The sequence below is a fragment of the Astatotilapia calliptera genome, chromosome 11, assembly GCF_964374335.1.
Source record: "Astatotilapia calliptera chromosome 11, fAstCal68.1, whole genome shotgun sequence".
NCBI classification, from domain to species: domain Eukaryota; kingdom Metazoa; phylum Chordata; class Actinopteri; order Cichliformes; family Cichlidae; genus Astatotilapia; species Astatotilapia calliptera.
In genome coordinates this window covers 466,263-480,363 of record NC_137432.1, presented here as the reverse complement: position 1 = coordinate 480,363, position 14,101 = coordinate 466,263, and the positions used below count along the sequence as shown (strand labels likewise).

Here is a 14,101-nt window from a genome sequence, read left to right as displayed (position 1 = left end):
AACTTGACTGACATCCTATTCTTAATCCAAAGGATTAAAATTGATGTCTTCCCACTGTTGCAGCTGTAACAGCTTAAACTCTTCTAGAAATGACTTCCACAAGATTTAGGAGTGTTTATGGGAATTTTATTTGAACACACTTCCAGACGCAATTGTGAGGTCAGACACTGACATCGGATGAGGAGGCCTGGCTCACATTATTCACTCCAATTTATCATAAAGGTGTTCTTCCAGACCAAACTCTCTGTGGACTTTCTTTGCTCATGCAGAGTCATGTTGGAACATGACGGGGCTGGTTGGCTCAGTTTGAACTTTACCCTCATGATTTTCTGTTCACATCTCCTCCACAGCTGTAGCTGTAATAAACATTTGTCCTCCATCTACAGGAGCAGTCAGCTGACTGTGACTCAGTTTGTAAGTGATGATGTTTGATATTCATGCTGATGAAAGTGTTTGAATTTAAAATGGTTGTAATGTTGGAGCTGTGAGCTGAAATAAATCCAGACTGCTGTGTGGAAACAAGCGCCTGTGATTGTTCATCGGCACATTTTCTGCAGACGGAGGTCGTGTCAGATAACATCAGTCCATCTCATCCTTCTACAGCTCACAATATGTCAGGATCCTGGGTCATTTGACCCAACGTTCTTAGTTTTCCTGTGTTCCTGTGTCATGTTACGTTCATTTGTTATTCTATGGGTCCTAAGTTGTTCAGGTTAATTTACTGGATTTCCCTTCGTGTCTTTATCCCCCATTGTCTCCCTCTGTGTGACCGTGTATATAGTGATGTGAGTTATTGTGCAGTCAGTGGTTGCTGGAGTACTTTTCTATGCTGTGGTGTGCTGGGGGAGCAGCACAGCAAAGAAGGACTCATCCAGGCTGGAGAAACTGATCAGGAAGGCTAGCTCTGTGGTCGGCATGAAGCTGGACACTCTGATGACAGTGGCAGAGAAAAGGACATTAAAGAAACTGATGGACATTATGAACAATGCTGGGCATCCTCTGCACACGGCCATAAACAACCAGAAGAGTCTGTTCAGTGACAGGTTTCTTCTCCCCAAGACAAGAACTAACAGACTTAAAAACTCCTTTGTCCCACATGCCATCAGACTGTTTAACTCCTCTCTGGAGGGGAGGGAGGGGAGACAGGAGGACAAAGGAGGGGGGAACAAGCAAGCTGTAGTGCCTTTTCACTGTGCAATACTTTTTGTTAATAACCAACGGTGCAATAGACTTCAATACTTGAAATGTGCAATTCCCTTGTATTCTTATTCCTATTTATCCCTTTTGTATACTCTTTATTTATATATGTCTTTGTATTTATATATGTGTAGATATGGTATTCTGCTCACATTCTGTAACTTCTGTCGGTGCTGTGCTATTTGGAAACCGAATTTCCCAAAGGAACCCACCCGAGGGATTAATAAAGTTCTATCTTACACAGCAAATTCAAAAGTGTTAAATTTTTTGGTGTTAATAGTCTTCTTGCAAAAGTAGAGTTAATTTTACTCTAAGCAGAGTCACATTCTTTTAATGTAACTCTGAGGTGTAAAATGATAGTAGTTAAAATCGAGTGTTAAAAATGAGTGTTTCTCTGTCAAATCTGGATGTGTTACAATGGAAACATTAACTCTTGACCTCTTAACTCTGAACTCCTACAGGGGCTATGACACCAATAGAGTAAATTCACAGACTCCGCCCCCAGCACGGCTCCAATCGAAGCTGAAGTGAAGCCGTTTCAGAACATTTTGCTCTACATATTTGAGTTGTTTGCCATGCTTGGTAAGTCATTTTTTCAAAGATTGTTTCAATTATTATTATGAGCTTTTACTTCTGTGGCTCTTTGGAGTTGAGACAAAGCTGTGTGAAAGGCATTAGCCATGTTGCTCGCTGATAGCATAATAACATGTTTTAGCTAGCTGAAAGGTATTGTTTGCGGGCAAATACCACAGCCATGAAAAAAAGCTTGCATGTGAATTTTCAGTCAAACTTTTGGTCAAATACACCTAAAACAATGTCTAGAATGTAAATGTTGGTATAATGGTGCTACTTGAAGCCTGAAAACGATCGCCCATAAAAAAAACGAGCAAACAGCAGTAGCAGGCGTCCTGACTGGATTCTACGTTAGCATAGATCCCTCCAGAGTTTTGTGCACACGGTTTAGGTAAAAATGAAAAAGGTTGAGGTTTTACATTTAGTTCAGTATTACCTGTTGCCTGTGTCCTTGTCTTTTGGGAAAATACTTTACACAAGTAATGGCTCAAAGAGGATTCCTTTTTTTTTTTTACTGTGCTGCAATTGTTTACTGGATTATTTGTGCCATTAATTAGTGTCAACTAATTTTTATTCAATCTCCGCACAGGATATGCTTGTGAAGATGGAATATGGGGGAGAGCAGAAGTGCGTTGAAGTTCCACAAAGGGATGAATGAAGGACATGCATATTGTATTGAAGAAATAGGTGATGAGAATGCTGTTATTTGCATTTACCATGTCAGACCTTTTGATAAACAAAATTCTAATGAAAGTGAGAACATGTATACTGTTACATCTTTCAGAAAATGTTTTGAAATTGTGGTGCACAGTTCAGAATAAATGTTTTTCAAAAACCATTGCATCTTTTTAGTAAATGTTTATTTCCAAAAGAAATTTCTAGAAGTTCAGAACAGTAAAATTCCCGCTTTTTAGAATGAATTAGAAGATAACTCTTACGTAGTTAAACTAAAATACTCTTTGAGAGTTAATATATAAACTCTTAACACCAAGTGTTAAATTATCAACTCCAGACAGATTTGGTGTTTAACACTAAATCAGAGTTAACGTACCAACTCTCCAAAAAGAGTTAAATTAACACTCTCTGGTGTGGACCCATATAGACACTTTAATAGTGTTGAAATCAAATCCCACAGTGTTAATTTGGACATGCTGGATTTGCTGTGTATCTTATCTTTGCTCCCACTCCTTGTGTTCTGTGTTTTCCTCTTTCCGTCATGTTCTCTCTCTCTCTCTCTCTCTGCCTCTCTCTGTTATGTTTATGGTCCGCATCTTGGTGTCAGCATTTTCAGTTTCGTGTCCTCCCCCGCTGTCGTGTGTAATTGTCCTCAGCTGTGTTCCCCATGTGCTTCCACTTCCCTCATTACCTTCTGTGTATTTATTTCAGAGTCTCCCTTTGTTCCGTGTCACGTCGTCCCTCATGCTGTGTGTTCCCTTGTGTGCCTCTCTGTGAAGTTTAGTTGATATTTTCCCAGTCTAGTTTAGTTCATCATTAGTTGTATCATTTTCCCGAGCCTACAATAAACTACCTTTTTGAGTTCCCATTTTTGCCTCTGTGAAGTCTGTGTTTGAGTCCTCATCTCCTGCTTGCACACAGTGCTTCTTGACAGAGGTGTGGACTCGAGTCACATGACTTGGACTCGAGTCAGACTCGAGTCATTAATTTTATGACTTTAGACTTGACTTGAAAAAATGTTCTAAGACTTGTGACTTGACTTGGACTTTTACACCAATGACTTGGGACTTGAATTGGACTTGAACCGGTTTACTTGAAAAGACTTGATATTTCACCCCAAATATAAATTTAACATGCATATTATATAGAGATTGAAAATGTGACGTCATTCACGGGTAGAACCGCAAAGGATTCTGGGAACTCGTGGCAAGCGGTACTAGCGCACGCAGGCTTTCAATTAAAATCAGTCACACAGCGATAAAAAGAAACACAAAAATGTCAAGAAGCTGTTGTATTATTAACTGCAATAGCCGGTCGCATGACAGCCACGGAAAGCCGACGGGTAAAGAGATCGGTTGTTATCGGATTACGTCGTGGAAGAGAAATTGTTCGAGCCATGTTTCCGAAGTAACAAAGAGGCGACTGGATTGCAGCCATTCAAAGATCAAATATAACGTCCTAGAACACTCCAGCTCACAGGTTAGTCTGCTCCAAGCATTTACACAAAGGTCAGTCTGCTGTTGTACTTAATGCGTCATTTTTCTTAACATAATTGGTGATATAGGTTACAAGCAAGTCTGGCGCTGAACAGAAATTGTCGCGCTATGCTCCTTTATTTATTGTGCATAAATAGTAAATTGTCCTGACACAATATTGCGTTTCGCTTCTGTTATTATGGTACACTGACAAAAACATATACTTTTATTCACAGGATAAAACAGGTTTTTTGTATCACTAATTGCCCAGTACGATTACAGCATACAATATTATTGTCACTGCTACATTTCTGTGATGGGTACCAGAAATTATTTCTACTACTAATTAATTACCGTTGAGCTCAAAGGTCCTATTAATAAACGGTTAACGAATGTGTATTCATGAAGACGATTTGTGAGACTAGTAAACTTATGATACGTACGATGGTCTTTCGTTCTACACGGTGCATTTCAAGGTCCTGCACCCATCCGTCGGTAAACTGTACCTGGGCTTGTTGCAGTGACCGGAAGTTACTAAACTTCATGAGTGTATGCACTCACTCCAAGAACCGTATAATTATAAATATGCATATAAATATGCTAGGATGAGATAGCTGACTTCATCCAACTAGCAAATGTTTTCCAGGCTACGTTGGTGATACAGTTTTTTTTAATGTGTATGATATTTTTGTCATGCGATTTTAAAGCTGGTCCTACAACCGCATCCAAGAATAACATGCAGCGTATCTCAGAACTGTCGGTGAAAATTATTCTTGGAGCTAAGTTTAATTGAGCTGCATTTTAAAGAGGTGCAATTTCACAATTTGTGTATATTTTCTAAGTTCACTATTTTGTCATGTGTTGAGAAAAACACAGATTTTAAAATTACATGGTCTAATATTTACATTTAGCATATAACTGCAACATTATTTTTTCGTTTGTTTTTTTTAAAGACTCGAAAGGACTTGAAATTCAAAGTTTCAGACTTGTGACTTGACTCGGACTTTTACACCAGTGACTTGAGACTCGACTCTGACTTGCCTGACATTACTTGAGACTTGACTTGAGACTTGAGGATAAAGACTTGAGACTTACTTGAGACTTGCAAAACAATGACTTGGTCCCACCTCTGCTTCTTGACACAGTACATCTAAGTCCTCCCCGAACACATCCTCTTATTGTGAAAATTTGCCTCTTTCTCCAAAAGAAGGTGGAGCCCTGACTCCTTCCAGGTAGCAGCTCAGAAGCTGAAGTTGAGGAGCTCAGACTTGTGAGAACAAGAGGACTCACTTGTAGAACTTCTATCAGACACTTTTTTTTTTCATGGAAATCATTCAGGACCGACAGTGGTCCCACAGACTGCACTGCAAAAAAATACCCATCTTAAAATAAGTTAAAAAAAATAATAGATTATAGTCTAAATCTTCTTAAATTTAGTGAAATAATCTGCCAGTGCAGTAAGAGAATTACACTTGATAAGAAAAATATATAGGCTTTGGACAAGTAAGAGATATCTTAAAACAAGTTGTGAATTAGCTATTCCAAGAACTCTGTTAAGTCAAATAAAACCAAAATAAGTCTATAAGTGCTTTTTTTAAGTTTTCATTTTTTCTTACTTTGAGAGAAAAGATCTTAAAACAAGACCCACTAAACAAGATACATCTTTTTAAAAAAAATCTTAAAACAGGACAAAGCATGTACACCAAATGAAAGCAGGTACAGTATACTGTGTACATGACGTTTATTGGAAACAAACTCTCCAAACAGTAACAAATATTTCAGTCAATCATTGCACACAGAAATTTAAAGACACATTGTAAGTGTAACATTGTTATTTTGTGTTCCTTTTAGAACTGCTAAACCAGCTAGCTACTCAACATATAAAATGTAATAAAAAGAGTATTTGCAATTTTAAACAAGTTGCAGAACAGATGTGTTTAAAGAAAAAAGTACTTTGTATTACATTAATTAGAATTAAAAAAAAAAAAAAAAAAGAATTCAAGAGTAAATTGCAACTTCAAAGCTATCAGGCCCAAACCTTCCAACACAGACTAGAGCTGGGCGATATATCGAGTTTTTAAAAAATATCGATATATTTTTATACGAGATATAAGATGTGACAATATCTTTTATATCGATATAGTCTATGTCACGTTATAACTATACTTGTCGAGCCGCAAGTTTGCCTCTCTTTCATCCACTTTTGTCTTTACGCAACGTTACTCGGCCTCGCCTCTCCTTCACTGAATACAACTCCCCCTCCTCCCCCATCGCTTCACCTGCAGGAAGCAACAAGATGGACACGGCAAATCTCCGTTAACGAGTTACTGCGCATGGCCCCATGCGTGGGGCTGGACGGCGTCAATGTGTTAGCTAGCTAACCACGCTAACGAGCTAACCACGCTAACGCCATGCAGCCCAGAGGCGCTGCACAGCCTAAAATCCTTTCATTTTCTCAAAAGTTGACAGCGCGCCTTATGTATGAATTCTGGTTGTGCTTGATGGCCGCGAACCGATTTTATGTGGAACACGCTCAGCAATCTGTCAAAAAATGTTTTAGTACGACTTTGGTAAGCTACGGTGCTGCACCACTTGATGGATTGTCAGAGCATTGCGGCTACCGAGGAGCCTCGCGGAGTGATACGTACTGTGCTTCAACGTAATATTACCGTACTGTGTATAAGGACGATAAATGGCACCTGTTAAGAGACGTGGTTACGAAGAGGATTTCAAACTCAATGCTATCAGTCACACAGTAGAACTTGGGAACAGAGCAGCTGTGAAATCTGTCTTTGTTACTATGCTCAGCGTCTTTTAGTTTACATTTTGACTGCACAATTGTGAGCTTTTTGTTATGCACAAAAACAACATTGTTTTCTTTTATTTATTGACCATTATTATTTAATGAATGCTCATAATTTATTTTTGAGTAAATTTTATGTACATCTATGCTCTATGTTAATAAAAGTGCCTGTGTGACATCTGGGACACAGCTTTGACTAAGAACTCTCTTTTTGTTCTTACTTTATGGCTTTAAAAAAAAAAATATCGAGATGTATATCTTATATCGCCATCTAGGTAAAAAATATCGAGATATGAATTTTGGGTCATATCGCCCAGCCCTAACACAGACCTAAGTTATATCTTGCTCACACAGCTCTACGTTTGAATAAAAATTTCTACAGCCTGCCATGACTGTTTTGTATGAGCCTGTGGTGTCTTGCTCATGGATTTTGTCCTTTAACACTTCAGCCTGAATGACAGACAGAAGCCTTGCCACACATTCAGGATAGGTGAGATGCAGGGTGTAGTAGTATGCCATAAGATACAGCAAACCTTCTCCAAGGTCATCTGTGGCAAATGTGGTGATGGGAGTGGTTCCATCTGCAATAAGACAGCGGGACCCTTCAAAGAGCAGAACAGGGCTGATGCTGGATCTTCTGTTGGCAAAAGAAAAACAAAGACAAAATTGTACAATGTACGGAGAAACTCCAACGCTATCAGGGTAGTTCAAATAACCACAAGTATGTATTAGACTTGGACTTCACTTTATTGCACCCTTTGGGGTGCACCCTTGGGGTGATACATGAATGATGACAACCATAGATCAGATGCGCTACAGTCCATATTAATGTTATTTTTCTTTAGATAGACAAATACTGTATAGAAAATCCCAAATATTCATGCCATTGGAAAATGTAATAAATTCTGCCTCATCACCGTTAGGTTTATGTCTTTACACACTTTAGGAAATGACAAAGATACTGCACCTGTAATAGTTAAATAAAAACACCATATGCTAAATAAACTGTTAAAGTGAAGGCTTTAGGGGCATTATTTGATAACAAATATGAAGAAACCCAGACCTGAAGGACAAGAATCAGTGCTTCACTGTCCCATCTTCTTGGGTGGTGCAGCTTGTGATGGGAAGAGAGTTGGTAGTGCCCTGAACAGGGCTATGTTTAAACAGAACAGGAAAGAAAGGACTAAATCAACTTTCAGTTCAATATTCCCGGCCCATATTTGTGGGTTCATTTTTATTTCACAAAACTCTGTCACTCAATATGCTGTGCCAAAATGAACAGTGAGGTTAGTACAGTTATATTTCCTCAATGTTGTAGGGGTGTGGTGATTCATTAAAAAAATGGATTAATCACGATGTTAAATGTACCAAATCGATTACGATTCAAAAACGTTTAAAACTCGATTATTTTTCATAATAAACAAGGGAGGAAAACGTAATATTCGGACATGCCGCCCGGACATTTTTAGCGGACGGACTGACAAGAAACAGCTGGCTGTTACTTCCGTCTCACCCCTTCGGTGCAAAATTCACAAAACAACAAATATTTAGCACCTTAGTCTTGAAAGTAGTGTCTCTGTTGTGTTTCATGTTAGCAGAAATGTCAAGTTTCCCCTGATTTGCCAACTTTTTCTCTTCTGAACCTAGGCAGCTTAGCTGTAGCTGGCAGTGTGACATCAACTCCTAATGTGTAAACATCCCGTTGGTCAAACTGATACAGAAACTTTGAAAAAGCTGTTCAACATTCATAGATCAATGCTGCTTTTATTTTCTATTACTCTGACTGGAAAATAATATTTATTTTCTCAGAATATAATTTTAAGATTTGTGTAATTTTTGTCCTACATGACTTAAAGGAAGATATTATTTATGGTTTATTTTCTAATAAAATTAAATTATTTCTACTTAGATTTTAAAGTAATTTCTGTAATGGTTGACTTGGAAAAGCTGACCTGAAGTTTATTAAATTTTTCTTTTTAACCACATACAGAAGGAACACATTAAACAGGGTTAAAGGTCTAAAAGTAAACTGAATTTGATGGATGCACTGCAAAAAACAATTTTCAAGAAAGTAAAAAAAACCTTGTTTATGGACATTTTTTCTTATTTTTTGCCTAAAAAGAAAATATATTCTTAACAAGCAAGTTTTGGACAAGAAAATAAAGCTTATTCTAGGAAAATATGTCTAACTTTTCCTTAAAAGGATATTTCAGCTCATCTTGAGCTTTATTTACCAGTTACAAGGCATGACAATGGTTTGGTTGAATTTCCAGAATAAAAATAAGATTATTTTTCTCATTTCAAGAGTAAGGGCATTTAAACAGCTGCTCAGTTTAAGAAATGTATTTATTGACACTAAAGTTTAATATAATTGCTGTCAAGTTTGACACAATATGCAGTATATGAACAAAGGCAGGAACTAAAAGCACATGATAAACATGAAATACAGGCCCATTTGAAAAACAGAAACAGCACAACTCATTCACTTTAGGCCATGTCAAACAGAATAATAGATCAGCATCAGTATATCTATACTATGGCAATGCTAAAATCGCATTCAACTGTCAGAATTTATAGGAAAACAACAACTTCATTTTAAAAATTGTCACAAAACTGTCCAAAACAATAACCTGAAAATACAGTTCATGCATGTAAAGCAGTGTACCTTTTATAAAACATATATTGAGCTCACGTGTAGTCCAATTACATCACCCAGGTAATATTTCATGACCGCACATGTCATATCTTTGTGTGTGAAACTGTAATATGGAATGGAATCTCATATCATATCATTGTTGGCTGGCTTTCCACCACTGAATCAGTCCTGTATGCCCACATGTTACTCAGATTTCTGTTCACTGCTGATGAGGGTTCCCTCCTAGAACTGCAATTGAGATTGGTTGATTAATTGACTAGTTGCGGATAAGGAAATTAAATACAAGGTACACTGATAATTTCTAAAAAATGTTAATGTCAGAAATATACTGCATTTTATAATTTACTCTAAAATATGCATGTTTTCAAGCTGAGTTTAATAAATGGATATTCATTTAATGCTCATTGCTATTTGGCAGCTTAACTGTAGTTTAAAAGCCTTGAAAAATCCTCAAAAACCTAAAATGGGAAAGCTAAACTAAAGAACACAGGAAACATGGAAAATGTTGCAAAAACCTTACAACCTTGAACAAGGAACATAAGACATGAAAACATCAGGGAGGGAACACAGATGATAACACAGGAGAGAATACAGACGATCCGACAAAGAACACACTAAATATACACACACAAAAGGAAACGAGGAATTGGCAGACAGGCACGAAACACAGCTGACACTAATCAGATGAGAAGAGACCAGGAGGAAGCAAAACAGAATACACCGATGCAGGGCAGGGACTATCAAAGTAAAACAGGAATAAACACGAATATCGAACCAGGGACAATACACTGAAGACAAGGGAGGTACAGAGAACACCTAAACACTGGAAATAATTAACAAATAACTAGGAAACAAACTGACACAATGAATATTAATAAACACAAACAACCAAGGAGACTGCGGACCATGACAATCGGTTTATTTAAAACAAAAGTTTAAAAAAATACAAAATGTTGTTTTCTCTAGTAGAAGAAATTAAACACTATCAGAATATTCTTTATAAATAGATAGCATTGTTGTGGATTATAAGGAATAAGCATTAACATATCTACTGTTAAGCTGTAAAAACAAGTAGACATCTAACATGAATATTTTATATGATTATTTTCAAAGATATTAAAGTATATAGTCAGTCTCACCTTACAGATTTTTGTGTCCTAATCGATCCGCTGCATCGTCCATTGGCAAGGTGGTCGGAGTGTGTTCGAAGAATGTGATACCAAAATTAGCTGTAAACACGATATTCTTTGACACATCCATCTATGCCACAATCTTCACGGAAATCTGGACTATGGCTATGTGCAGAATTAATATGACTCAGTAGGGATTTGAGGGTCAGACCCACAAAAACGATGTAGATAACACAGCGCCAAATCATTTTGTTTTACTGGTCTGTGAACTACTTTTCCCATAAAGTCAAGATAACCAGGATTATTCCATTATGGGGTAGGAATGGCTATCCTAATTCAGTGCCTTATAACAGCTGTAGTAAGTAACAGCACCCACACGTCAGTATTTACAGAACATAATCTAACTAAATAGTCAAATATTTAAATATATATCATTTTATAGGTATAAAAGAGCGAACTAAACCATTTCCGTACACAACCCCATACTCCTGAGTTGGTACAGCCCACCTTCCCGCCTCTAGCTCCGTGCCTAAGCGGTTGGATTGCAGGATTTTGGGGTCTGGGTGTAGATGCGATACAGTTGGTACAGTGTGAAGAAATTAAGGCACGCTATGGAAAAACTGGACGAAATAACAATTGCCAACCTGAAAGGTATGTGACTGTTTTGTTTTTTCTATGTTTTGTGTTCTGGTATGTTGCATGTTAAGTCGCTAGCATGGCAGGCTATACCCGGTTGTTAGCTTAGCTTAGCTGTGCGGTTAGCTTAGTTGCATTAGCATTTTTAAATATGCTAGTGCAGAAAGTTATGAAAGAATTCATGTCCAGTTATTAGTTTCAGTGTCTGTGAATTTATTCAACAAGTGTGCAAAGTGCCATAAGTTAATGCCAGTTTTACAGAAATTGTAGGAGTTTCAAATTTCTATTAGTGAAGTTATTTCATTATATACTTTAGCCCAGGAAGCAAAAAAAAAAAATACATTTATATGTATACATGCATTTAATTGATGTATCACAAATATATTACTTTTACCAGTCAATAGGAGGAAGGTAATTTAGAACCTGTGGAGCAGTGAGGAGGGAGAATAATGGAATAGAGTCATGGTTTTAAATGGTAAATATTAAATTATGTTTCCTATGTATCCTGTCTGTTACCCAAGCAAAGCTGTCAGCTGGCTTGCACATGAGGATGATGCAATGTAGTGATAATTGGAAACTCCTATTGCAGAAGCAAATGTTGGAGAAGACCTGCTCTCATCACTTTCACGAGATGACATCAAAGATCTGTTTCCTGGTCCTGAACATTGCCTCAGGCGTCGGGCTCTATGGCTTGCAGTGCACAAATGTGAAGAAGTAAGTTCTGTCCTATCGCTGTGTGACAAAACTGAGAACACACCAGCTTGTTTTATGCAGTTTCAAATAATTCCACCAATACTCACTTAACAGATAGACAGTAGAATCTTCTTTAGTTTTGATTTAAATCAAGTGGCCTACACATTTATTAAATATACATATTTTTTATTGTTCAACACTTTACTGATATTTTGTTGTACTATCTTTCATATTTAGAGACCTAAAGTTCTTGTGCAATTTTATGTGAAATTAGCCCTATGTACACTGTATTTTAGAACAAGACTGCTGCTGAAAAAACGCTAACAACTACTGGAGATGGTGACTTCTTCAGAGAGGAACCCAGCACTTACCTCCATCCAAAAACTTTGGATGGAGGTAATGCTACAGTATCTTGATTTGTCTACATTTATGCTTTGCAGATTACATTATTTGCAATGTTTAATGGTGTTGCCCTGTCTTATTTTTCTTTTTTCAAACCAGTGGAACATGCAGCAGCTGTGTTCAGAGCCCTTCCCATGCTTTTCCCTTCCAGCACAGTACCACCTAAGAAGCTGGGCATCTGTAGTGAGGCTTTTTTCCATGTCCTAAAGGTAAGGCTGCAATATTCTATGTGTATATATTGTTGAATTTTGCAGTTACTCATGTTTTCATTTTATATATTTTACTGTGGAGTCAGTCAAATATTCTTAAAGTTCAGATCCCCATAACATGTTGATGTTAATAAAACCTACAAAAAAAGTTGATCTATTTTAAACTGTAATGCAACTCAAAAATTGTGTTTCTTACAGTCTTGTTCTAATACTCTTTTTTTCTGTCATGTAGACTTCAGAAGACCCTGAAGGCTACCTGCGTCAGCGACCCCTGGCTTGTCCAGTTCTGCTTGTCTCTGAAGGCAACTGCATGATAGCTGTTGGAACCACACCGGTGAGCACTTTTGACCGGAAGGATCTTAATGAGGGACTGCTCTATCTGATGGCATATTACTATGCCCTCCACCTCACATATCCATAGTGCATTTCCACGCTGCTGTCTATCTTGCAAACTGAAATACTCAAAGACTCCATCCATGACCGAGATTCAACCCCCTCTTACAAGAAGGCGCTTGGTGAGTGGAAGTCATTCATTGAGTGAGTCTCCCAGATGACAGACTCCATCTGCCTTGTTTATCAGACTCAGTGTTAGTCAGTGAGGTTGTTTTTTTTTCTATAGAAAAGTTGTTCAAATGTAAAACACATGTTTGTTTGTGTGGTCGTTAAACTTGTTCTTCTAAAATGTTATGTAATATAGGATTTGAAATAGTGATTGTTTTAAGCTTCAGCAAAATTTATTTTTGATACCAGCCATGAGTGTGTTATACTGTTATTATTCATTTTAAGAGTATCTGGAATATGCACTTCTTATATTGGCCATGTTACACAGTACCCTGCTGAAATGTATAATTTTAGGCATGATTCTCCTGGAACAGACCTCAGTGAGTTACTGACCCATTGCTGTGTCAATAAAAGCGCAAAATCTAAGAGTGCTTTTGCTGTCTTAATTTAAGATGAATTCCCTTATTTTTAGTAGCTTTTTGAAGAGATGGTGTCTTATTCTCAGGAATTTTTGCTGATTATTGTTCTCAGAGTCGAAACATAATTCTTATAGTTAGCTCAATCAAGAAAGAAACAATTCAGTTTTAAGAAAATTTGTCCTATAGTAAGGTGTTTTTTTAATGTGAAAAATCTAAATTAAGGTGTAGAATCTTAAAGTAAGCAAATAATTCTTGAAAACAGCTTGTTCAAGAAAGCATAATACTCATTTTAGGTGCAGATTTTCTAAATATCAAAGTGTCTTTTACTTATAATAAGTCACATTTTCTTCAAATAAGCATACATTTTAGACAATTTTGTCTAGTTAAAAGGCATATGGCAGTTAGATTAATTTGCTAGTTTTAAGAATTCTAGTCAAGCAACTTTTGCTTACCCCATTGGCAGATTTTTTTGCTCAAAACAGGAAAAATTTGTCAGATTTAAGAATATTTGGCTTGTTTCAAGTATAGCTGTTTTTGCAGTGTGTGTTTGAGTTTCCTCCTTTAAGGAAATCAAAATATGGTCCTTTTTTATTATACTTAAACTGCCAACACACATTTCATGTTTATTGTTAATTGAAAATATGACCTTGACATGATTTTGAAACATACTTTGGACATTTCTAATTCCTTTCCAGCATATTTTGAGCACCTTTGAGGACATTTGCTACCACT

The 14,101-nt window shown here is 37.1% G+C and overlaps 1 protein-coding gene and 2 long non-coding RNA genes across 6 annotated transcripts; 2 read left to right on the top strand and 1 right to left on the bottom strand.

Moving 5' to 3' along the window:
- The first annotated feature begins 1,651 nt into the window (after positions 1–1,651).
- On the top strand, positions 1,652–2,608 carry LOC145431891 (uncharacterized). The gene is made up of 2 exons (XR_013912203.1): positions 1,652–1,779; positions 2,360–2,608. It is a non-coding gene; the product is annotated as an uncharacterized LOC145431891 (long non-coding RNA).
- Positions 2,609–9,051: 6,443 nt separating this feature from the next.
- LOC145432036 (uncharacterized) lies at positions 9,052–10,658 on the bottom strand. Its single transcript, XR_013912380.1, has 2 exons — positions 10,519–10,658; positions 9,052–9,607 (listed from the first exon to the last, which is right to left on the bottom strand). It is a non-coding gene; the product is annotated as an uncharacterized LOC145432036 (long non-coding RNA).
- On the top strand, positions 9,603–13,376 carry LOC145419254 (uncharacterized). 4 transcript variants are annotated; one of them, XM_080308649.1, is made up of 6 exons: positions 9,603–11,160; positions 11,543–11,620; positions 11,735–11,859; positions 12,135–12,234; positions 12,340–12,449; positions 12,682–13,376. In XM_080308649.1, exons 2-6 carry the CDS (start codon positions 11,608–11,610, stop codon positions 12,868–12,870), a joined length of 537 nt encoding a protein of 178 aa, XP_080164775.1. In that variant the 5' UTR covers positions 9,603–11,160; positions 11,543–11,607; the 3' UTR covers positions 12,871–13,376. The 4 variants fall into 4 exon arrangements, 2 of the variants coding, with proteins under 2 accessions (XP_080164775.1, XP_080164774.1); XM_080308648.1 differs by lacking the exon at positions 11,543–11,620; XR_013912379.1 differs by lacking the exons at positions 11,543–11,620; positions 12,135–12,234.
- The last annotated feature ends 725 nt before the right edge of the window (positions 13,377–14,101 follow it).

Bases quoted from the DNA above. Each gene is read 5' to 3' on its own strand.
- LOC145419254 (XM_080308648.1), top strand. From the start codon at position 11,079: ATGCGATACAGTTGGTACAGTGTGAAGAAATTAAGGCACGCTATGGAA. The intron at 11,860-12,134 runs GTAAGTTCTGTC...ACTGTATTTTAG, and splicing joins CAGTGCACAAATGTGAAGAA to AACAAGACTGCTGCTGAAAA. The intron at 12,235-12,339 runs GTAATGCTACAG...TTTTCAAACCAG, and splicing joins TCCAAAAACTTTGGATGGAG to TGGAACATGCAGCAGCTGTG.